This window comes from Balaenoptera borealis, assembly GCF_965194805.1.
Source record: "Balaenoptera borealis genome assembly, chromosome: 11".
NCBI lineage: Eukaryota > Metazoa > Chordata > Mammalia > Artiodactyla > Balaenopteridae > Balaenoptera > Balaenoptera borealis.
In genome coordinates, this window is record NC_138868.1 from 54,746,798 (window position 1) to 54,771,232 (window position 24,435).

Genomic DNA, 24,435 nt, shown 5'->3' on the forward strand with positions numbered 1-24,435 from the left:
CTTCATGATAAGCAAATTGAATATTCTCATTTATGTCAGCTCCCTAGTGAAATGCTACTAATAAAGATAAAATAGTTTAAAATTGTAAACACGCAAGGATGAAAAGAACAGAAGAGCCAAGAGCAGGTAATAGAGTTGACAACATTTTAGAAAATCACAAGCAAATAAATGCGTGATAAACTGAGTTGGCAGAATGGAAAAAACTAAAACCTAAAGCCTTCAAGAAACAATGTAGTTCAAGCCATAGAACTCCAGAAGATCTTAGGATTTGGAGTTATCAGGTACCTCATAGAGTGTAGGGTAAGGAATAAGTCTAAGAACAGAAGGATTAGTTGAAAGTCTATAGAAAGAGAAGTAAGACTCCCAGTTCACTTGCCACTCTGCATAGCCAAGCAACTACCCGAGCACACACCCCAGTGGGAGACTGGAGGTTTACTTTCTGAAGAAAATCAAACCCAAGAAGCTTTGGACTCTGAACTGCCTGGTATACTGGGGCAAGAAGTAAGACGCCTTACTAAAAACAAGGGGATTCAGTGAAAGTCCTACATACCAACACTGAATTCCCCAACCGTTTTTTCCTGCTTAACTCCCAAAATGGAATCCAGATTATACCCCTAGGCAAAAGGTTGGAGGATGCTCTCTGGAAAAAAACAGTCCGAGCAATGAGAGTTGCTGGACTGGCATGTCCCCCACAGAAAGGGCTCACCCACTCATTCTACAGTGAAGTCCCCAGTCAGCAAGCACTGCCAATACACAGACTATCTGATCAGCTTTTTTAAGTCTCATTCATAAAGAAGAATTGACAACCAAAGATTACTGGACATTAAAGAAAGCCTGTATTTTTTTTTAAAGTCTGAAACAAACAGAAAAAGAAAGAAAGAAACCCAAAAGTAACAGAAAATGGAGAAGGAGGAGACAAAAAAATAATAATAACAATAATAATGATAATAGAAAATAATCGGAATTAGAGGATAAGAGTTTTCTACTGAAAGGACTCACTAGCAAGGTAAACAAAAGCAAAATAAACAAATGGGACTACATCAGACTAAAAATATTTTGCACAACAAAGGGAACTATCAACAAAATGAAAAGGCCGCCTACTGAATGGGAGAAGATATTTGCAAGTGATATATCTGATAAGGAGTTAGTATCCAAAATACACAAAGAATTCAGACAACTCAACATCAAAAAAACAACCAACCAGATTAAAAAATGGACAGAGGACCTGAATAAACATTTTCCCAAAGAAGACACAGAGATGGCCCATAGACACATGAAAAGATGCTCAACATCACTAACCACCAGGGAAATGCAAATCCAAACCACAATGAGATATCATCTCACACCTGTCAGAATGGCTATTATGAAAAAGACAAGAAATAACAAGTGTTTACAAGGATGCGGAGAAAGGGAACCCTTGTGCACTGTTGGTGCAACCACTATGGAAAACAGTATGGAGGCTCTTCAAAAAATGAAAAATAGAACTACCACACAATCCAGCAATTCCAAGTCTGGTATTTTTCCAAAGAAAACAAAAACACTAATTTGTAAAGAGGTATGCACCCCTATGTTCATTGCTGCATTATTCACAATAGCCAAGATATGGAAGCAACCTAAGTGCCCATCAATAGATGAATGGATAAAGACGATGTGGGGTATACACACGTGTGCACGTGCACACACACATACACTGGAATATTACTCAGCCATAAAAGAGAACAAAATCTTGCCATTTGCAATAACATGGATAGACCTAGAGGGTATTATGCTAAGTGAAATAAGTCAGACAGCGAAAGACAAATACTATATGATTTCACTTATATGTGGAATCTAAAAAACAAAACAAATGAACAAACATAACAAAACAGAAATAGAGTCAGAGCTACAAAGAACAAACAGGTGGTTGCCAAAAGAAGGCCAGTAGGTGGGGGAAGGAGTGAAACAGGTGAGGGTAATTAAGAGATACAAACTTTCAGTTACAAAACAGATGAGCCACAAGGATGAGATGTACAGTGTGGGGAATACAGTCAATGATAATGTAATATCTTTGTCTGGTGACAGATGGTAACTAGACTTATTGTGGTGATCATTTTGTAATGTATAGAAATAATCGAATCACTGTGTTTCGCACCAGGAACTAATATAGTGTTGTAGGTCAGTTATACTTCAAAAACGAACTCATAGAAAGAGAGATCAGATTTCTGGTTACTAGAGGTAGGGGTGAGATGGGAGGGTGGGAATTGGGTGAAGGTAGTCAAAAGGTACAAACTTCCAGTTATAAGATAAGTAAGCACTAGGGATGTAATGTATACCATGATTAATATAATTAACACTGTTGTATGTTATATATGAAAGTTAAGAGAGTAAATTTTAAGAGTTCCCATCACAAGGAAGAAAATTTATTTTTCTTTAATTTTGTGTCTATATTGACATGATGGATGTTCTCTAAACTTATTGTGGTAATCATTTCATGATGTATGTAAAGTCAAATCATTATGCAGTACACCTTTAACTTATACAGAGCCGTATGTCAGTTATATCTCAATAAAACTGGAAGGAAATAAACAAACAAAACAAAACAAGAACAAAGGACTCACTAAAGTGAGATCAAAACAGTGAAGAAAAAAAGACCCAAACAAAAGCTTATCACTGTGAAATTTCTGAATACTGAGGTTAAAGAATAAAATCCTAAAAGCTTCCAGAGAGAGGAATCAGCTCACACACAAAGGATCAGGAATCAGAATGTTATCTGGTTTCTCAGTTGCCACATGCAAAGTTAAATGACAGTGAAACAATACTTCAGAAATTCCAAAGGAAAGATCATTTCAGTCTTGAATTTTATATGCAAGCAAACTATCACTCAAGTGTGAGAATGGAATAAAGGTATTTTTAAATATTCAAGGTGTTAAAAAAGATACCTCTCATGTGGCCTTTTCCCAGAAAGCTGTTATAGAATATGCTTCACCAAAATGAGGCAGTAAATCAAGAAAGAAGTGATGAGATCTAGGAAACAAGAGCCTCAGCACAGAAGTACAGTTGGCCCTCTGTATCCACCGATGCAAAACCCTGGATGTGGAGGGTTGACTATGTTCATTGTACATTCAACACCATTTTATATGCAGGACTTAAACATCCACAGAGTTTGGTGTCTGCAGAGGCTCCTGGAGCTGATCCCCTGGGGATACAGGGGGATGACTGTAAACAAAATTTCCAGAATTATGGTGAAAGGAAGTTCTAGGAAGGTAACAATGGAACCAGCCTAGAGAACAGCCTGTTCAGATTGGAGCGGAGAGAAGGGTGCTTCAGGAAACAATCTCCAAGGGGGGAAATGGGCTTGATAGATTATATGGTGTCTTTAATCAGATTGGGAAGGATTTAAAGTTTTGTCCTAATTGGGGGAAAATCTAGTGATAGGTACGTGGATACTCAACAAGTAGTACTATCCACAAGATAGGTACTCAACAAGTGGGGAAAATGGCAATTATCACTTCAGGAAAAACAAAAGGTCAAAAAAGGAATAGTATACTATATGGCTTAGCAGTAAACAGTATTTTTGTAGGTATAAGGTAAACACTAAATATTGATTTAACAAAAAATGTTATATTCAAAAATAATTGAATATCTTGAGAGGATGAGGAGAAGTATATTTGGGAGAGTGGAGAGTTAAATCCTCATATTTAATAAGAAGTCAGTAGGTAATATATGGGGATAAGGAGATAAAATGTGCTAAGAAAAGAGCTAAATTCTCATTTTACATAGCACGAACATAGTAGATGATGTCTAAATGAGGGGGAAATAATAAGAAATATTAATATAAGTGTGTTATTTAGAAATATTAAGGTAAAGAAGAAACAACTAAAAGTGGTCGCTACTGAAGAGCAAAGAACTGCTTTTTCATTGTAAGCCTTTCAGTAGGTTAGACTTAAAACAGTACATGTACTTTATTTTAAAATTTTAATATATTCTTATTATGTATGAATGTCTATTTTAGTTCTGTATGTTGAAAGCTAAGAGGGCGACATGATAGAAGAATTCAGAGTTGTTATTGAGAGGTTCTAGCCTTGGCTTTGTCCCTTATCAGCTTTGAGACCTTGGGCAGGACACTTGTCTTACTGAGTCTTAGTTTCTTCATTTATGAAAGGATGGAGGTTGGAAAAGATAATCTCCATGATCTCTTTAAGCTAGATATCCCAAGATTCTATGATAAAGATAATAATTCTATACAACAAATGAAGAGTTAAGACTTGGGTGGAGGCTTGAAATTCCCACATTTTCCTTTCTTAGTTGAAATCAGACTTGGAGAGAAATTTTCACTGTGGTCTCTGAAAAGAATTCAACACCCACCTTCCATTGTGGAGCCTGGGGCAGGCAATTGACTACGTACTGGCTCAGGGACACATAGCTTAGTGTTATTTTAGTATGGGGTGGTTTTATTTTTTTTGATATTTAATATTTTTCAGTATGAATCACAGGTGAAATTTCCATGCCATGTGTAAACAATTTCACTTTTTTATTGAAACAATGAATTCAGGAATGTCATATTGGGATGTCAGCCATTTTACTTTTATCAATGTATGGAAAAATGCTTTTATATTAATATAAGAAATGATGTCATTTAATATGGAGGAGATCTTATAATTCAAGGTCAGCAAATCTCAGGAGGTGATTTAGGTCACCAAGCTAGCTTTGGAAAAGGAAAAGAATATTTTCCCTTTGTCTTCTCAAGATTTTGTTTTTTGGGTTTTTTTAACCAATTTTCCTCTTAGACTTTGGGGTAGCTGGTGTAGTGGCACGGTTGTGAAAAGGAGACTCTGACTAATAATATCTTTGCCATTGAAACATGTGGCTTTGGAAAATTTCCTTGCTCTTTTTCTGGGCTTCAGTTTTACCATCTGCACAAGAAAAGGATTAGCTTAAATAATATTCAAAATACCTTTTAGCTTTAACATTCTGTGTTTCTACCTCCTTATTTTATGTGTGTATTCAGACCATTCAAGAGACCTGATTAGGTTTGGGGGTTTCTTTTTAAAGTTCAGTGTAGTGAGAGTGAACTCTTTCTCTGTTAAATGTCACTCACTCACACTTAAGTGAAAAGTCAATTGAGTACTAGCTACAAACAAAAGAAAACTTACTTTGATTTTTTGTTGATAGTGGTTTAATTTTTTAAAAGAGGAAAATATTTAAAAGTTTAACTTAACCACTTTTAAATTAGGTGCTAGAAAAGTAAAACTTCAATACAGATGACCCTTCATATCTGTACATCAGTATGCAGTTTACAGAGTCCTTTCTTCATATATATTATGTCATTTGAAAAATACATTTCTACAGGACTGTGTTGTATACTTACTCTGTATTTGATGCTGTGTGTGTGAGCGTGTGTATGAATATGCACATATACTTAACCTCAGGTCTCTATTATGTTTAGTGAAGGAAGCAAATGGTCTTCAGAGACAAAGTGAGAGGAGACGGGAACAGACAGATGAAAACCATTTAGTAGGTTACCCAAGGCACATAGAAGGACACATAATTTTAGAAAATCAGCCTCTAGCAGAAATAAGTAAAGCTAAGAGCAGATCTTGCCCACAGGCCATAGTTTCCTCATACTAGCTCTATAGCTCTGTACTCTGGTCCTAGAGAAAGAGGAAAGTTAGAGGCACAAGAGAAATAACATAAAGCACAGCCTCTGTCAAAAGTGACTTGCTGTTTATTTGTTTAATAAGCGTTGACTGAGCACTAGCACTGTGTCAGACACTTGGGGATCAGAGATGCAACATGACCCTTATTCTTGATTCTACAAAGGGAAAAGGGTCAGTGTAAAAAAAGACTGGATGTGCTCAGAGTGTGTAATACCAACCTTCAGTACCTAAAATGAAATACTGGTTTTATGGTATATGTCCCTGGAGTTGATGTTAGCAAACTCTACAGGGGTCTTGGAAATATCCTGATCCCACAGTTGGTGGTTCTTAGTCTTCTCCAGCGTTAGAGGGCAAGGGAGCAGGAAATGAGGAGCTACCTTTAAACACCATCCAAAAAGTGAGGTTGATGATGTTGGGATCATATACTCACATTTCCTCTTTCAGCGTTTAAAACGGCGTGGGGTCGGGGGGACACTTGTTTAGTGAATCATGTTTGGGAAGCATTGCCTAGTATCTGCCAAAATTTCTTTTAATTCTGTTTTTCCACCTTTGCAGCTAAGATATCAACATGGACTAGGGACTCCAGACTTGAGGCAAACCCTCCCTAACCTGAAAAACTTCATGGAGCACGGACTAATGGTCAGGTGGTGAGTACCTATATCTCTCATACCCAGAAACTGCAATGTGGATAATAATCCTGAGAAACTTGCCTGACTTCCACATCGCTCCACACCTGCCTTCTGGGTTTTCTTCTGTAATAAGATATCTGAAGAAAAGGAAAGGCAGCCATCATACTTGTGTAGGTCTAAGCTCCAGTCTGGCTAAGAGGGCGAAACACCCACAAAGGGGGGCGGGTTCAAAGGGGTATTGTTTGGACATGGGAAGGTTGGTGGGACAAGGAGTCCTTGAGTGCTTGGCTGAAGCAGAGTCTGGAGGATAGCCATGTGATTCGTAAAAGGGGGACATGGAGCCCCCAGGACTTTTCCAAACAACAAGCGAAGGACAGAATAAGCTTCAGGATCAGTGGTTGTGAGAGTGAAGGGAAGAAAGCACACAAGATAGGTCAGACTGTCAGGACCTAGTCTGAGACCAAGAGACACACACATACTGGAACGTTTCTCATATGTGATGTCAGTGCCTATTGTGCCAGAAGGGCAAGCTGCTGCCTAAAAGTGCTTTGTCAGGATGGACATGACCCTCTTCCAAAGACAAGGGGAGAGGGAAAGTGATGCAAAGAAAACATTAGATGATTCGTTTGACTTAAATAAATGGAAAGCTGTTGGCTCAAGTCATTTAGTAATTCGAATCCTTCGATGATGGGCAATGACTTACAAAATCACGTGAATTCAAATCAGGCCTTTAGAGTTAGACAACTGGGAACAGCATGGTTTCTTCTAAAGAGCAATGGCTTCCGATCCCAGATCTTTTTCTGATTTTCTATGTGAATTTTTTTTTTTTAAGTTTTGAGATCCCTTTATTCAAGCCAAATTGTTCAACAACCTATTTTAAAAACCTCAAATAAGTAAGTTATCCATGTAACCTTGCCATTTCAAGTTTCTGATTTGCTGTGTGAATTTAAACTCCTACCTCTCTGAAATGTAATTTCCTCATCTATAATCCCTGCTCTGCTCATCTCACTGGTTTGTGGTGAGGATGAAGTGAGATGGTAGGTGGAAAAATAATTTGTGGGGAGGAAAGTACAAGAATAGTTTCAGTTTCTTCTGTGCCATCAAGATAGGCCTTGAGGATAACAAGAAAGTGACATCTATGATTTACCTTTGACGTTTTCTGTTTTTGTCTCATGATCTTCCAAATGCAAATTCTGGATGTCTGACTTTAGATAGGACTTCTGTTAAGCAAATACACAACTGTTTAAAAAATTCTACTTAGAATATCAAAATAATTATAAAAAATTCGTGTTGATATGGACCTGTATGCCCTGAGGAGTGAGGTCTAGGAACTGAGTTTTAATGTAAAACAATAGTAGTAATGATAATAATAATAATTTTAAAAGTGAGCTAGCAGGCATGTATTTAACATTGTCAGTGTAAAGTTCCGTGACAGGTACTCTGGAGGTAACAAGAAGTATAAGGCTCAAGCCCTACCTTCAAGGGGTTTGTGATCTAGTTGGAAACAACGTATATAATTCATGAAAGGTTTTATAACACAAATGGTAAATAACTTAAAATGATCAAAAAAAGAGGCAACTCACAGCACCACCTGATTAATCAACTAAAATGAATCTTGTTCAGTACAGACAGCAAATTGTCCCAGTGTCATTTATTGAAGACTCTATCTTTTGTCCACTGTTGATAACGCCGTCTCTTTCATACATCAAGTTCACTTACACACAGATTTGTTTCCAGGCTCCCTATTCTGCTTCATCGTTTTATTGTCTATCTATAGGCTAGTACCACATTTTTAATTAATATAAGGTGTAATTTCTATAAGTCTTATTGAGGTTTGAGCATCTCTCTTCCCCCTGACATTTGGAACCACTTGAGAGAGGAGATACAAGAGACAGACTAATAGGAATCAAAATGTCAGTTTTATTACTGATAAAGCTGCATTTTCCAAGTGGCTTTAGATCTATCATAAAAGGGCTTGCAAAGACATCACTCAAAATTAAACTTACTCTTGCAATCACGATGTGAACTGGAGAACCTCAGGCTTTCCCCGCAGAGGCAGGCCCTTAACTATACTGTAGAGGGCTGTCAGGTGACTCCTGCAAGAACCCAGATGGGGCTAAGCCAAGAATACCCAGGTTTTATTTTTCCCTCTAAATTCACTGATTAGAAAAGGCCCTCCTCCTCTAAGAGCGAGTGGGAGGATGGAGAGAGGCCAGGAGTGTTACTCTTAAATCATGTTCCTTCATAGCAAGGGAAAGGGAAGATTTCCCCAACTTACTTGATGTCTGGTCGGGTGAGGCTCCTACTTATGATCCTTCTTCAAAACTCTTTTGGCTTTTCTGGACTTATGAACTGTATTTGAGTGATTTGACAGCTTTATGATATTGAGTCTTTCTAACTGTGAACATGGTATCTCTTTATATGCTTTCTTTCCGTTTTTTAAACATACCTCAGTGAAGTTTTAAAATTTTCTTCATAAAGATCTTACACATCTTTTATTAGATACTTAGCCCTAGGTAGCTTACCATTTTGGTTGCTGTTATAAATTTTTTTATTACAACATCCAACTTTTTTGTGGCTAGTATACAGGAATACTACTGATTTTTGTATTTTGAGAATGTATCCAGCAGCCTTGCTAACGTTAATTACAATGGTTTATCTTAGATTCTCTCGGATTTTTCTGTGGGTACAGTCATATTTTTTTTAGTGAATGATGGTGTCGTTTCTTCCTATTTTTACAACTTTTATTACTTTTTCTTGTCCTTTGTTTTATTATGGAAGAGGAGCAGCGATAGTGGATATCCTTGTCTTATTCCTGACTTTAAAGAGAATGCTTCTTTTCACCATTAAGTATTATATTTATTGCAAGTTTGGATAGATATTATTTATTAGCAAAAGGAAGTTTCTTTCTATTCCCAGTTCACTAAGAGTTGCTTTTTTTAAAATCATGAATGTGTATATTTTGGATTTTATAAAATGCTTATTATGTTTATTGAGATAACACTATATTCTTCTTTACTGTGTTAATAACTAGTAATAACATTTTCTGATGTTAAATCATCTTTGCCTCCTGGGCTATAATCTGCTTGGTTGTGATGAATTATTTTTTGTATATTGTTGGATTCGATTTGCTGATTTACTTTTTTATTTTTTTAAAAACTTATTTTATTGAAGTATAGTTGATTTACAATGTTGTGTTAGTTTCTGCTTTACAGCAAAGTGATTCAGTTATACATATATATACATTATTTTTCATATTCTTTTCCATTATGGTTTATCACACAGGATGTTGAGTATAGTTCCCTGTGCTATACAGTAGGACCTTGTTGTTTATCTATTCTATATATAATAGTTTGCATCTGCTAATCCCAAACTCCCAATCCATCCCTTCCTTACCCGCTATCCCCCTTGGCAGCCACAAGTTTGTTCTCTATGTCTGTGAGTCTGTTTGTTTCATAGATAAGTTCATTTGTGTCATATGTCAGATTCTACATATAAGTGATGTCATATGGTATTTGTCTTTCTCTTTCTTACTTAGTATGATAATCTCTGGGTCCATCCATGTTGCTTCAAATGGCATTATCTCATTCTTTTTATGGCTGTGTAGTATTCCATTATAGATACAGGTATAGATATATAGATCATATCTTTTTTTTTAAAATTTTATTGGCGTATAGTTGATTTACAATGCTGTGTTAGTTTCAGGAGTACAGCATAGTGATTCAGTTATACATACACATATATTCATTCTTTTTCAGATTCTTTTCCCGTATAGGTTATTACAGAATATTGAGTAGAGTTCCCTGTGCTATACAGTAGGTCCTTGTTGGTTATCTATTTTATATATAGTAGTGTGTGTTTCTTAATCCCAACCTCCTAATTTATCTCTCCCCCACCATGTTTCTCCCTTGGTAACCATTAGTTGGTTTTTGAGTCTATGTTTTGTAAATATGTTCATTTATATCATTTTTTAAATTAGATTCCATGATTTGCTAATATTTTTAGGATATCTGCCTCTGTAAATGAGATGAGGCTAGCCTATAATTTTTCTTTCTCATATAATAATCTTTGTCTGATTTTGGTAACAAGGTTGTAACAGCCTCATAAAATAAATTGAGGCTCTTTCCCTTCTTTTCTATTATTCTTTTCTGTCCTCTGGAACAGTTTATGTAACATAGGAATTATCTATATCTTGAAGGTCTGAAAAACCTAGTATTTTTCATTTGTTGAGAGGGAAAGTATAGATTTTTAGCTACTGACTTAATTTTCATGATGATTATGAGTCTATTTATGTTCCGTTTTTCCAGTTCCTCCTTAACGTACTCCAGTCTGATTTCAGTTCTATCAGTATACTGAAATTCCTCTTATCTAGGTAGGTGTCTAGAACTCTGTGTTGCCAAACCCAGCAGCCACTTTTCCATCCTTATCCTACTAGTCTGTATTTAGTGGCATTTGGCCTTGCTGGCTGTTCCTGCCTTCTTGAAACATTCTCCTTTCTTGGCTTCCACAATACTACCCTCCCCTGGTTTTCCTCCTTTCAGCTGTACTTTTTCTGCCTGTTTTTCCGTTCGTCCTCCTTTTCTTGATCATTAAATATGTAGATCTCCATAGTATTCTCCTTTTCTCTCTCTTTCTTCTCATGTGAGCTCATCCACTGCCCCCATTTTGAAAACCATCTGTATGCTATGACCCTCCAAGTTATGTTTTCAGCATAAACCTCTCCTGCAAACTCTATAGTCAGAGACCTGCTTGACACCTCCCCTTGGAGTATCACAGGCACCTCAGCCTCAACATCTAAAACTGTCCTTCACCAGGCTTCTTCAGCTCAGCAAATGACACCCTGTCTACCCAGTTGCTCAAACCAGAGAAACGTCCTTGATTTCCTTCTTTTCTTCACTCCTACCTGAGCCAGTCTAGTTCATCAGCAAACCGTGTCATCTCTACCCACCAAGTGTACTTCCCACCATCTCTGCTGCCACCACCCCAGTCCAAGTCACCACCTGCTCTTACCCAGACACTGCAGCAGTCCAGTCTGTCTCCCTAATTTCCCTCTTGTCCCACCTCTGTTCATTCTCTGCAGCAGCCAGAGTGACTTTTTAAAATTTTAGCCGTATCTTAATCACTCCCTAGCTTCAGCGGCTAGAGTAAAATCCAAGCCCTTTTCTGTGGTCTCCCGACCACCTGCCTCTCCCCCTCCTCTCATTTGTAGTCCTATACTGACCTCCTCTTAGCATGAAAAAGCTCTTTCCTGACTCGTCACACTCGCTGTCCTTCTGTCTAGAATGTGCTCTCCCTCTTGCTTCTCTCCCACCACCATCCACACCCATCCCTTCATATAGAGGGAACAGTTTTAGAAAAGGCACAGTAGCTTTACTGGCAAAGAATAGACCACTTGGCTAGAGTGCAAATTCATTTTAGAAACAGAGAGAATCTGGGTTTTCTGGTACTTAGAGCTTATACAATTTAGGAACCCTTTCAAGAAAACAATACAAAACTGAAAATACAAAATTAGAAGAAAAAAAAAAGAAGTAAATATTTTAAGTGAGAAACAAAATCACAACAAATTACTGGAACTTTAGAGATCAGATCCCTTTCCCTTTCTTCTGTGATCTCTTTAGACAATTTACCTGAAATGCTTCCTCACTGCAACCTGACTGTCCTTTCCCTCCTAAAACACCGTCATTTCCAGCAACTCTCATTTCTGAGGTTCAGATAAATTAAATGACTTTCCAGGGACTTCCCTGGTGGCGCAATGGTTAAGAATCCACCTGCCAATGCAGGGGACATGGGTTCGAGCCCTGGTCTGGGAAGATCCCACATGCCGCGGAGCAGCTAAGCCCGTGCACCACAACTACTGAGCCTGCGCTCTAGAGCCCACGAGCCACAACTGCTTAGCCCGCGTGCCGCAACTACTGAAGCCCACGGGCCTAGAGCCTGTGCTCCGCAACAAGAGAAGCCCCCGCAATGAGAAGCCCAAGCACCGCAACGAAGAGTAGCCCCCGCTCGCCACAACTAGAGAAAGCCCACATGCAACAACGAACACCCAGCTCAGCCAAAAATAATATAAATTAACTTTTTTAAAAAAAGAAAAAATATAAATGACTTTCCAAGCATGATTGACCTATGAGCCTGTGGCAATAAAACTGGAGTCTAGGTCTCCTGGCACTGACGTAGTAACCCATTAAGCCCCACACTCACACATTATGTAGTGCCCCTCTGAGCCACTGTCCCAAGCACATTAACACTGAATGAGTAGTAGGTACCACTTTATGGTGCTGTAATGAAAAGTAGGCTACTGAGACAGATGCAAAGTACCACAAAATGCATGCTACATTACGATCCAAGTAAAGACCGCTGCGGAAGCCAGGCTGGAGGTTACAAATCTAAACAAAGCTGGAACAAACACTTTTAGCCTCAGAGGAAACCTCAGAATTTCTGAGAGCAGCCATGAACTGAGGAATTACCTCCCAAGCCCGTGCTCCTTAGGGCAAAGGGTAAAAAAACTCACGCTTCTAAGGGAGCCTCTTACATCTTTTGTAAAAGAAAACACTTCCAGTTTCTGTGTGATTGTTACCATTCACAGATTGGTCCCTTGTGGAAGCAGGTTGCCGTATGTTCTTTTGGTGTCGAGGATTTCAAACTGGCTGTGAGGATCAGTGCAGCCAGTGAATTCCCCCTTACGGCAAGCTTCAAAGTTATGTGACAGCTTGTTTTGTTTTGTTTTTCAAAGAAAAGACAATGTGATTAAAATTCCTTTAATGAAGTGATTTTTTTTCTTTCACATTACAGAATTCTTATCTAATATCAAAGCATCTACCTGATTAATCCTAAAACTATCCCTCTTCCACATGAACGCAGTTACCTGGGGCACAGTTCTCAGCGCTTTATGCTAGTCCTTTCCAAAAGAAGTCTCCTTTTTCTCATCCTTGGATCAGTAACCTCGTTGTAACTGCCAAGCAACACAATTTTGAAAAGCAGAATTTCAGCTCAGAGGTTGTACTCTTGAATATTTTGGTTAAAAGCCACCAGCATGCCACTTAAACATCGCATTTTTTCTTTCTTTTACTACTAACTACAAAGTGGTCCAAGATTCCATTTGACATGCGCATGCACAGCTGATGCTGGTGCTGAATTATGGTCAGGGAAGAATGTACACACAAGGCGCTGCTTGATGGCTGCCAGTGAGACGATAAGTTTAGAACTGAGAGGAAGAGATTATGTGCTGTGTTGCTGTGAATGGGCTGTGCGACAGGGCCCCCACATGCAGGTCCCGGGACAGCACCTCCACCGTCTCTCACCCCAGCTCACCTGACCTCGAGACATGCCCCGCTCATTTCTGACCTCAGTTCTTTTCTCAGACAAGTTCCTACCACCTAGAATCACCTGCTTTTGCCTCTGCCCTCTCCAAATGTCGCTCTTACTTCAAGATCCAGTTCATGTCCTACCTCATTCATTCACTCACTCAGTAGGTGCAGAGATAACACGTGCTCCCTCGGTAGCTTAGGTTCACTTCTCCACTAAGTCTTACCCACTAGGCTTTTAAGCAGCAATGAGCAGGCAATGAAATGGGAACAAACAATATATAATAGACAGCAGAAAGTATGAGTACTGAAGAAAGGTGGATAAGTTATTTGGAACATTCTGAGGATGTCATTTACTTCCTGGTGTGAGGGGTGTGGGTGAGAATTGGACAAGCCTTCACTAAGGAGATGGCATTTAGTGGACCTGGAGCACAAGGAGAATTAGGGTGTGTGAAGATTGGGGTGTAGGCCAGAGTAGGAAGCCATTGCCCAGTTGTAAAGAGCATGTAAAGACTATGGGTGTGGGCTTCCCTGGTGGTGCAGTGGTTGAGAATCTGCCTGCTAATGCAGGGGACACGGGTTCGCGCCCTGGTCTGGGAAGATCCCACATGCTGCGGAGCAACTAGGCCCGTGAGCCACAACTACTGAGACTGCGTGTCTGGAGCCTGTGCTCCGCAACAAGAGAGGCCACAATAGTGAGAGGCCCGCGCACCGTGATGAAGAGTGGTCCCCGCTTGCCGCAACTACAGAAAGCCCTAGCACAGAAATGAAGACCCAACATAGCAATCAATCAATCAATCAATCTTTAAAAAAAAAAAAAAAAAGACTATGGGTGTGAATACCAACCCTCCCACTCACTGTCTCTGTGACTTCAGGCAAGTTTAAGCTCGCCGCAGCTTAAATTTATCTGTAAAATGGAGATAATAGTGCCTACCTGAGAAAGTTGATATAAAGATTAAATACGTAAACACTTAACATACTTCCTGGCACATAGTAGTACTCAATAAATGGTAAGTATTATAAATATGTAATGGATAAGTGAATCATAGTTATTATCTCTGTTTTAAAAATTAAATCCATTCTTTATTATAGGTATTTTGTTTTTACTTAAAATCTACAGTCTTCTCCTTACAGATAGGTATAGAACATGGTTCTTGGTCACATTTTTAATAATGGCTCATGCTGCCTTGTACGTTAGTGGTACAAAATATTCACCATCTCCCTTCCACTTTTCCCCAAGTCCTTTATATGACCCTTCTGAAGCCTTAGAGATAAGTACCCTACAAATCTATTTGCCTACCTACTTTTTTTGGTACCTACCTTCTTAGGTAACTCTCACCTCTAGTTAGAAGTTATGTAAAATAAAAGTTTCTTATTTGCAGAATTTTCCATGTTTTTATTTAAGCTTCTAACAACCCTGTGAAGGAGGCAGGGCAAGGATGATGATCACTAAATTACAGGTCAGAAAACTGAGACTTAGAAATATGAAGTGATTTGCCAAGATCACATGATAATAAGTGATGGAACTGGGACCAGAAACCCAGGTTATCTGACTCCTAGTTGCATGTTCTTTTTAGCATACCAGGCTGCCTCTTATTAGTTAGTGGTCATTCTTTTCCTTCTCTGCCCTTCCCAGCCCTCCTGTCTCTCTGCCACTGAATTTCTAACACCTATTACCTTCTCCAGGAAAGCCCATCAAAGTCAAATCCAGAGTACTAGAAAAATACACTGCAAAATCAGGACAGGCAGGTCTGGTGAAGACATTCTTTGTTGCTTATTTTACCCCATTTACTTCAGAGAGGTAGGAAACTCACAAGAGTCATAAAACTTTGTGAAGAATTTAAAAACTTTAAGACCAAAGGAAACAAAATTGATTATATGTTTCAACTCCATTGGTTAAGAAACAAGAAAGCTAAGGGAAGCACATGAGCTGGCTTAAAACATATGTTTGCCCAGAGTGTTTGTCTTCCTTGAATTTCATGTTTTTGTTTTTGTTTTCTCAGAATAAGACATGATAAAAGCAGGATTTCAAAACCATCTTTCCTGCTTTATACATGGAATCTTTTATTCTAAGTTCAATTTTTACTGACTGTAAAGCTTCACAATAACAGTGGAAAGAGCACTGAATTTGGGAGTCAGAAAACGTAGGCTCCAACTTCAGCTCTTTCATTTAATTTTCATAAACTGTTTTTGAGTATCAGTTTTTTTTAATGGAGTTAATAGCACCAGCCGTATTTCCCAAGCATAACTGTACAGAACAAATGAGATAATGTCTGTCCAAGTGGTTTAGAAACTAAAAAGGACTATACAAAATATTATTAAGTATTATTCATGCATTTAACAATTCATTAAGGGTCTCCTCTGCATATAGCACTATTCAAGAGACAAAAGAAAATTCAGAAGTGTAAGATTTGCCCTGCCTTTGCTTAGTTGACAGTTGTTTAGTTTATAATCTGAATGAGTAGATAAGACAAATATTTTGAAGAACAAGACTTGCAAAAATATTCTCATGCATTATTCAGTCTCGCTGTCCTGTGGGACTTAGAGCCTGAGCCCCGGCTTCAGTGGACAGTCTGTTACAATGATGGCGCTCAGCCTTGCACTGACTTACTTACTTGATGTTTTAGGACCAGGTGTGCCGTTTTTATAGAGACCACATGAATTTCAGTGACCTTAGTGAGAACACGGAGGAGAAGTATCCTTGGCTGTTCTGCAGCTTGCTGGAATACTTCTGATTCCCTCCAGTGTTTAATGATGTGACTTTGGGAGAAGCAACTAGTGGCTTTATGTAAGGTCATATCATTTCAGTGGTAAAATCTCTAGATAGTATTTCTGCTGACCTATTTCTGATCTAGTTCTCTATTCCTTTTTATAAATAGAATAAAGCTCACTCAAGCTTTTTTGAATGAACGAATGAATAAGAAAGAAAGAAGCTAAGAATTTTGACACACTTTAAGAAAATGGGCTTTTTCAGTCAATTAAAAATAATGAAAATCTAGAGCAAGTGAGCCAGTCTTTGTATAAAACCAGAAGGTAGCCATATAATAGTTCAGCTCTTAAGCCAAACCATCCACCTGTGAAAATGAGACCCTATCCAGCATTAACATTTTTTTAAAGCCTTACTTTTTAAAAGCAGGTCTGTCTTCTCTCCTTCCCTCCATCATTTGCTCATACTGAATTCAGAACTAGTCTCTAGCAGGTGACCCCCGAGGGACTTAAAAACCCTGTTGTCTAGCTGACATTGGTTTTTAAATTTAGATCAAATGACATTGTGTTTGAAGTCTCAAGAGCACTACTTAAGGTAGCTGTATCATATGCGCTTGCCTTTCAAAGTACTCCTTGCAGGCTGGCATCCTCAATAGGAAAAGTGAAGCCTGGTCAAAAATAAATGAAAAAGAAAGTTTTATTGGAGTTATTTACTCTAAGACAGCTATTTTAGACGGAACCTTGACAAGTCATCTCATTGCCTCCAGACAGGAACACACAAGGCATATGGGCATCTATAGTATTTTAAATGACCTTGGGGGATGAGGCTTCTTCCATAACTCATTCCAGAGTTTAAACACCCTCGCTTCAGGAAATTCTTCCCTATATTTAACTTACAGGCCCCCTTCTGCGGTTAACACCCATTTCCGCTTTTTTCTGTCTCCAGTCAGGATGGAGAACAGCTGGCCAACATCCTTTGTGTGCTAACCCTCCATCAGTGAGAAACTCATTTGGGCATCCCCGGGCTGCTTTTCTCAACCTCCAGCAACCAAGTCTTTGAACCAAACTGAGATCTTTTTCCGTTTTTATTTGTGCCTTGTCTCTCTCTTGTCATTCCTTTTGATTATCAATGAATAAAATTTGGAAAATGTAAAAATATACAGACGAGGAGAAAACAATAGCCCTATAATCCAGGGAGCGAAACCACTGTTAAGTTAGTCAGTTTTCTATGTGTTTCTTATGCATTTGAGATCATGTCATCTATACCAGCCCTGAAATATAGTCTGATCCACATATATAGAAACTTACATTTTCTGGTAGCCACATTGAAAAAAGGTAAAAAAGAATAGGCAAATTAATTTTAATCATAGTTTTTATTTAATTCCAATAAAATATTAACATGTAATCAGTATTTTAACTATTAACAAAATATTTTACATTCCATTTTTTATACTAAACTGTCTAAATCCAGTATATATTTTACATTTATAGCACATCTCAAATCCAACTGGCCACCTTGCAGGTACTCAGTACCATGTGACTAGTAGCTATAGTGTTGAAGCACAGTCCTTGCAGTTGTATATGCTGCTTTTTTGTCTATCATATCTTAAGCCTTTTACGAATGGCGTTACAAAAATTTTAGCATCATTTTAGTGGCTGCATAGTATTTCATCATTTAGACTTACTATAACTGTATCTTTAGAAAGTTTTGTTCTTCATGTTATGAGTAACCCTGTAGTATTCTTTTTTTACTTCTTTTTTACTTTTTTTTTTAATTAATTAATTTATTTATTTATGGCTGCGTTGGGTCTTTGTTTCTGTGCGAAGGCTTTCTCTAGTTGTGGCAAGCAGGGGCCACTCTTCATCGCGGTGTGCGGGCCTCTCACTATCGTGACCTCTCTTGTTGCGGAGCACAGGCTCCAGACGCGCAGGCTCAGTAGTTGTGGCTCACGGGCCTAGCTGCTCCGCGGCATGTGGGATCCTCCCAGACCAGGGCTCGAACCCGTGCCCCCTGCATTGGCAGGCAGACTCTCAACCACTGCGCCACCAGGGAAGCCCCTTTTTTACTTTTATATCAACTGTTTCTCAACACATTGCCAAAAGAAAAAAATATATATAAATTATTCCTTTTGGGTGCAACTAATCAAATCCACTTATTCATAAAACAAATATATCCACTTAGCATCTACTGTATACTCTGTACTACATTAGATTGGGAAGTGGAGCAGTGGATTTCAAGAAATAGAAGACCAGGTCCCTCCCATACATTGTTTACAAGACTTAGCTCCACAGTTGGACTGCACACATATTGTATTTTATTCTGACTTAAATATCCTTCCCTTCATTTCTTACTCCCCTCTGCCCCTACATATACACACACAGCCTGGTTGACTCCCCCTTATCCTTCAAAGTGCCAGTCAAAGGGAGCTGCCTCTGCTGAGTCCTCTAGGTGACTGCTGGCTCCCTCCTCCATTATACAAAATGTATATTGTGTACAGAGCACCATGGTGTTCTGGTTATTGGCTAACTCTCTGTCTTCTCTACTAGAGTGGAAACTCTTTAATGACAGAAACCTTATCTCATAAGCCTCTTTATTCCCAGTGCCTAGCAGACTGCCAAGGCAGTGAATGTGGATTTCAGTAATATCTACTGAAATACTTGTTGAAATACAAGTGATCATATTAAGCATCAGTTGGATAATATAATTACAAGTATTGATCAAGGAGTTCAGAGTTCAGAGAGCTCACTTTAAATTGGCATATGGTTGAAGAAGGCTTTAACAAAGGAGGTGGGACTTGAATTGAGCTTTGGAAGATGATCATGCTTAAGTGAATGGACGGGAGATATCATGTTCTAAGAAGCCTGTTTTTCAGGAGGAATTCTTTAGCATGTGCTAAGTATCAGCAGATAAGCATCTTTCTAGATCTAAAACACTATACTAAGTTTCAAGAAGGCTGTAGAGATATGGTCTTGGCCCATGAAAAACTGTCAGGGCGGGGCTTCCATGGTGGCGCAGTGGTTAAGAATCCACCTGCCAATGCGGGGGACACGAGTTCGAGCCCTGGTGCAGTAAGATCTCACATGCCGCTGCGGAGCAGCTAAGCCCGTGCGCCACAACTACTGAGCCTGCGCTCTACAGCCTGCAAGCCACAACTACTGAGCCCACGCGCCACAACCTCTGAAGCCCACGTGCCTAGAGCCCGTGCTCCGCAACAAGAGAAGCCACCACAATGAGAAGCCCGCACACCACAACGAAGAGTAGCCGAGGCTTCCTGCAACTAGAGAAAGCCTGCGCGCGGCAACAAAGACCCAACACAGCCAAAAAAAAAAAAAAAACTGTCAGGGCTTTGCAGAATTAGAAATTACCACTGGCTGCTTCAGTATGATCTTTGAGTTTAAGCTCTGTTTCAACTTTGGAGTTGTTAAAGGTCATTTTATATGATGCTTGTTCAATAATCCTTCTGGTAGTGGACAGCTGTATATAGATGATAATAAGTATGTCATTATAGCTAATATCAAATGACCATTACTGCAAACCAGGCACTCTTCCAAAGCATTTTGAATGTATTATTTAGTTAAGTCATTTAATCCTCACAACAGTCAAGTGAATTAGGGCCCATTATCCTCTCTTATCTTACAAATGAGGAAACTGAAGCACAGAGAGGTTTAAATAACTTACATGTAACACAGCCATCAAGTGGAGGAGCTAAGATTTGATCCCAGACAGAACAGCTTTAGGGCCTCTACTTTAACTATCACCCTGTACAGCCTCTCTTATAACTATGTTAAGAATAAAATGTTTTATACAGGGATCATTTAGCATCTTGTGGTTCCAGAAAAGGAATCCTATTATTATAACCCTCCCCTAGTTTTCTTCATTCCTCTGACTGCTCCTTATCTAATTTGCAGGCTCCTCTTCTTCTACCTCATCATAAAAAACTGGAGCTCCTCAGGCTCAGTCCTCAGCCCTCTTTTCTCTGATTTTATTCTTCACCACCCTTGCCCAGTGATCTTATCTACAACTATCATTTTAATTATCACCCACATTGAAAGGAAGCACAGTGTAAATCTTCAGCCCAGATCTCTTTTCTGATATCAGACCTCTATTCAGATCGCCTCCTGGACCTTTTCACAGCACATTCTGTGTGCCCGTGCTTCCTGTCTTCCACCCCAGCCATCACAAGCCTCATGGCCTTCCAGTGCTCTGTTTTCAGCAAATGGAATCTCCATCCATTCTTTTACGCTGGCCAGGAAGCCAGCTGGTTCCTCCTTTTCCCTCTTACCCCCATATCCCACCTTCACAACCTCTGCTGATTTCCCCTAATATGTCTGTTTGTCTGTATCTATACATTTGCACTCTGGCCCAAGCCTCCATCATCTCTCACCTGTACTACTGCACAGCCTGTGGTCCCCCAGCATCTGCTCCAGACCCACTCCACTCTGTTCTCCAGCTTCAGTGAGAGTGTACCTGTCAAAATACAAATCAATCAATCAATCAGTCTCTTTCTTTCTCTCCTTACCCCCCAGACACACGCACATGCACACACACACACACACACACACACACACACACACACCCCTAGCCTAAAACACTTTAATGATTTAAATAAAGAGAAAAGTTCTAAACGTGGCCTCTGGGCTTCTGCACAGTCTAGACCTTGTTTTCCCTTGTTTTCCTCTTCAGCTTTATCTTCTGCCGTGCTACTCTTCACTTGATGACCTTTTGGGTCCTCAAACTTTCTGTCTCTTGACATAGGGTCTTGACATACGCTATTCCTTTTGCCTGGATGCTCTCACCCACCCACCCACTCTTTACCTGGTGGAGAAGTCTACTAGCCCTTCGAATCTTGGCCTTTGCTGGGTTAGTTGCATAGCATGTGTCAGAGGTTGTCGTTTTACATTTATATCTATAATTTTGTGACAAATGTCCATCCTCTCCCACTATAAGCGCCACAGAAGCAGGAACCATGGCTTTTTCCAATCACTATTGTATCCCCAGAGTCTAGTGCACAGTGCCTTGTGCATAGACACTCACTATATATTTGAATGAGGGAGTAAATAATTTGGTAATATGTTCTGTTAATATACATACAGTTTATACTGCACCTCTTGCAGTAGTACAGAGGGCTACAAAAAATAAGGTTCCCGGGATATTGTCCCTGGAGTCCCACAGTCTCTAAGCTGTGATTAAATGACGGCTAACTGTCATTTAAGCATTTCTTCCAAAGGCCTCCAGCATCTCTGAAAATGGTGGCAGAGCTATCCTTTTTTCTTTTAAAATAAACAACTAAGGCCCCATGGTTCGGTTCATGTCAGAGCTTATTAGAAATGTGATGGTGGTTCAGCTCTAGCAGTGTCTTTCAAAAACTTAATTTCACAGATTCTGCCATTGGCCTCTGGAGTCTAAAGCTTCCTTTAGCTCTCTCTGCAAGTCTACTTTTTAAATTCTGACCAAGGTTTAAATTTCCCCATCAAGTTCTTTCTGGGGCTGGGCTGTGACATTGCTATTCCTCTGGTTTCCCTGGCAAAGGTAGATTTTTTTTTTTTTTTTCTAGTTTCAGCATAAACACTTTATCACTCCCATGTTTCAGGTGCTATCTAGACACTCCGAGGGGTCATCAGGTATCTTTGCTGGCATCTCTTTCTGTTTCTACAGACCATGTTACAGCCCTCATAATGTTTGTTGCCTTGCCTGGCTGTGATTTCAGTACGTTAAATTTGTGTGATGATTTCTTAAAGTGAAAGCTGATGGGTGAAGTGGTTGCCCTGCCAGCTCCTGGGACCTTCTGTCTCCCTGGAGGATCACTCTCTCTTCCCTAATCCCAGGGAGCTCAGCCTTGAGAGAACCAAGCTGGCTTCCAGGTGGGCTCCATGCTGTGGGTACCCCTTCAGCCTCTGCTCATAGCGTGTGCTGGGACCTTTCTTTTCCATGGTGGGCCCTGTTGCCCAGGACCACGGAGGCCCTCACATCACAGAGTTTGGGGAAATGGATTTCTTCAGCTTGCTTGTTTTATCCTTTGCCTGTGGAATTTTCTCTTTCACAAATTCGTCTCTCCATCAGAACTCAGTTTAAATAAAATCTAAAGGCTCCCTTGTTCAGTTATTCCTTTTTAAACTCTCTGTTTTTATTTAGTCAGACTTTGGCAGGAAAACTTCTAAGCGGAGCCCAGGGGAAAAGTGACCATTGGCACAGATTTTAGCCTGTGCTTTGGGCCAAGATTGTTTCTATTTTTATTTTGTTTCTTGTTTTTGTTAACATCCAGAGCACAGATTAAGCACTTTCACTTATCTGTAATGGTGAGAGGCCTTTAGATTGCTTGCCTGTGGCCAAGATTCTGCATGCTTAAAACTATTAACCCCCAGCTACCTCCTGGGAGATAAGATCTAGCTGTTCAATTTGGCTTTTCCAAAAGGAGGCTCTGTGCTTCTACTTGATCTGAGATAGAAAAAGGAGAAAGGTAAATCCCAGCCTTTGCTGGATTTTGAAAGAGGTTAGTAGCCTAATTTATGGGTTGTCTTTTTTTTTTTTTTTAAACTAACTTTATATCATAATTTCTCAGCTGCCAAAAGTCATAATTCTACCTCAGCTGCGCCTTGGCAACCTGCTTTTGGCACTCTGTGCAGCCCTGTCGTTGCTCTGCATTATTTAAGCAGTAACCTTTAAGAAGGTGAGAAACTATTATTGCTTTTTAGCAGAGTTGACACGCTATTGGCGCAGAGTAGTACCTAGAGCTTCAAACATTTCTAATGGCTGTAAACCAACTTAAACACCTCCATGTAGCTGTCTCACTGCCATGAGGTCATAGTTTGCTACAAGGGGGAGAAAGAAGAAGATCAAATGTTATTTAAAAGTGTGGGTTGTTGGGGTTTTTTTCCCTTCTTTTTAAGTATTCTTATTCCACTGAGTTGTGGCTGTAGATTTTGGCGAGGATCCAGACAATCAAGATTTAGCATCTTGACCAGCTGTGATCTAGTAATGCTCCTCAGAGGAAGCGTTCTGTAGGAGGGAAAGACACATACTTGAGACTGTGAATTGTACTCCTTCCTAATACTTTACAGTGTGAGACCTGGTTGTAGACAGATAAAACAAGCCCAAGTGAATCTGAAAGAGAACAGAGGGAAAAAAAAGTTTTCAAAGAGCTAAAACTTCACTCCAGCTTGAAGAACTCTCTTGAGATGGGAAATCTTTACATTTTTTTCTTTATTTCATTTTTCCCTAAGTCTTCACATTCATATCATTCCATGGCAGAATGCATTTCTGTTAATAATTGATACTTAGAATGCATTAGCATTCTTATAACAGCATAACAAGTCTTAGGAAGTAAAAATGCCACACAAACTTAAAGTAGGCAAGAAGAGAAGAGAAGGAAAAGGTATCAAGCCACTTGACCTAAAAAGTATCGTTCTGATTCTCACTCCTCCCTCAAATAGAAGTAGAGCGTGTTTTGGTGGCCAGTCCTATGGATTGGGAGAGAGAAGGAAATTAACATTTATTTAGTCAGACTCCCTCTGTTAAAGCACAGTTAGTTGCTTTGTGATCTTAGGCAGGTTACCTAACCTCTGTGCCTCAGTTTCTTCATCTGTAAAATGAGGATGTATACTTCATAGAGATGTGAGGATGAAATGAGACCATGTATAAAGCTGTTAATAGATTACTTATTCCCTAGTACTTCATAAATGTTAGTTGCTATTGTTTTATTGTTAATAATTTATGGAATACCTACTCATTGTACTAAGAATTTTACTTGTATATTTTGTTTAATCCTGACTACAACAACTGTTAGATGGATATACCCATTTCACAGGAGAGGAAACATAGGTTCGGGGTAGTGAAGTGCTCCACCAGTCTCCCATATTTTATAATGGCGGAGTTATATGTGAAGGTCTGGAATATTATATATGGGAGATGTGGAAATGGGAACACATTTTGGACCAGTGCTTTCTTACTTTGTTTCCTCTCTCCCAGTCCCTTTTCTGTAAAAAGAGGCTATAGCTTCGGGCAATAAAACCAACAGAAAAGGAAGATGGGGAGAGAGTGGTGGGGCAAGGACAGTGGAGTGGAATGAACTGGTTCTGCTGTCTCCCGGGTCGGGCTGGCTTCATGGCGAGGTATTCGTGTAATGGTTATAGAAGTGCTGAACAGGGTCCTTCTCTTTTAGGTTG

At 39.4% G+C, this 24,435-nt stretch overlaps 1 protein-coding gene and 1 long non-coding RNA gene across 8 annotated transcripts in view; one reads left to right on the forward strand and one right to left on the reverse strand.

Annotated features, from left to right (window-relative positions):
• The window catches only part of LOC309605916, an 89,433-nt gene extending 69,834 nt beyond the window's left edge, over positions 1–19,599 (reverse strand). For both annotated transcript variants that reach the window (XR_014231569.1, XR_014231570.1), the window contains exon 1: positions 7,413–19,599. This is a non-coding gene — a long non-coding RNA (uncharacterized lncRNA). The remainder of the gene's footprint in view (positions 1–7,412) is intronic.
• The window catches only part of UVRAG (UV radiation resistance associated), a 316,243-nt gene that overhangs the window by 284,016 nt on the left and 7,792 nt on the right, over positions 1–24,435 (forward strand). For all 6 annotated transcript variants that reach the window (XM_082342238.1, XM_082342240.1, XM_082342239.1 and 3 more), the window contains one exon: positions 6,192–6,283. In XM_082342238.1, the coding sequence (XP_082198364.1) occupies positions 6,192–6,283 (92 nt within the window). The remainder of the gene's footprint in view (positions 1–6,191; positions 6,284–24,435) is intronic.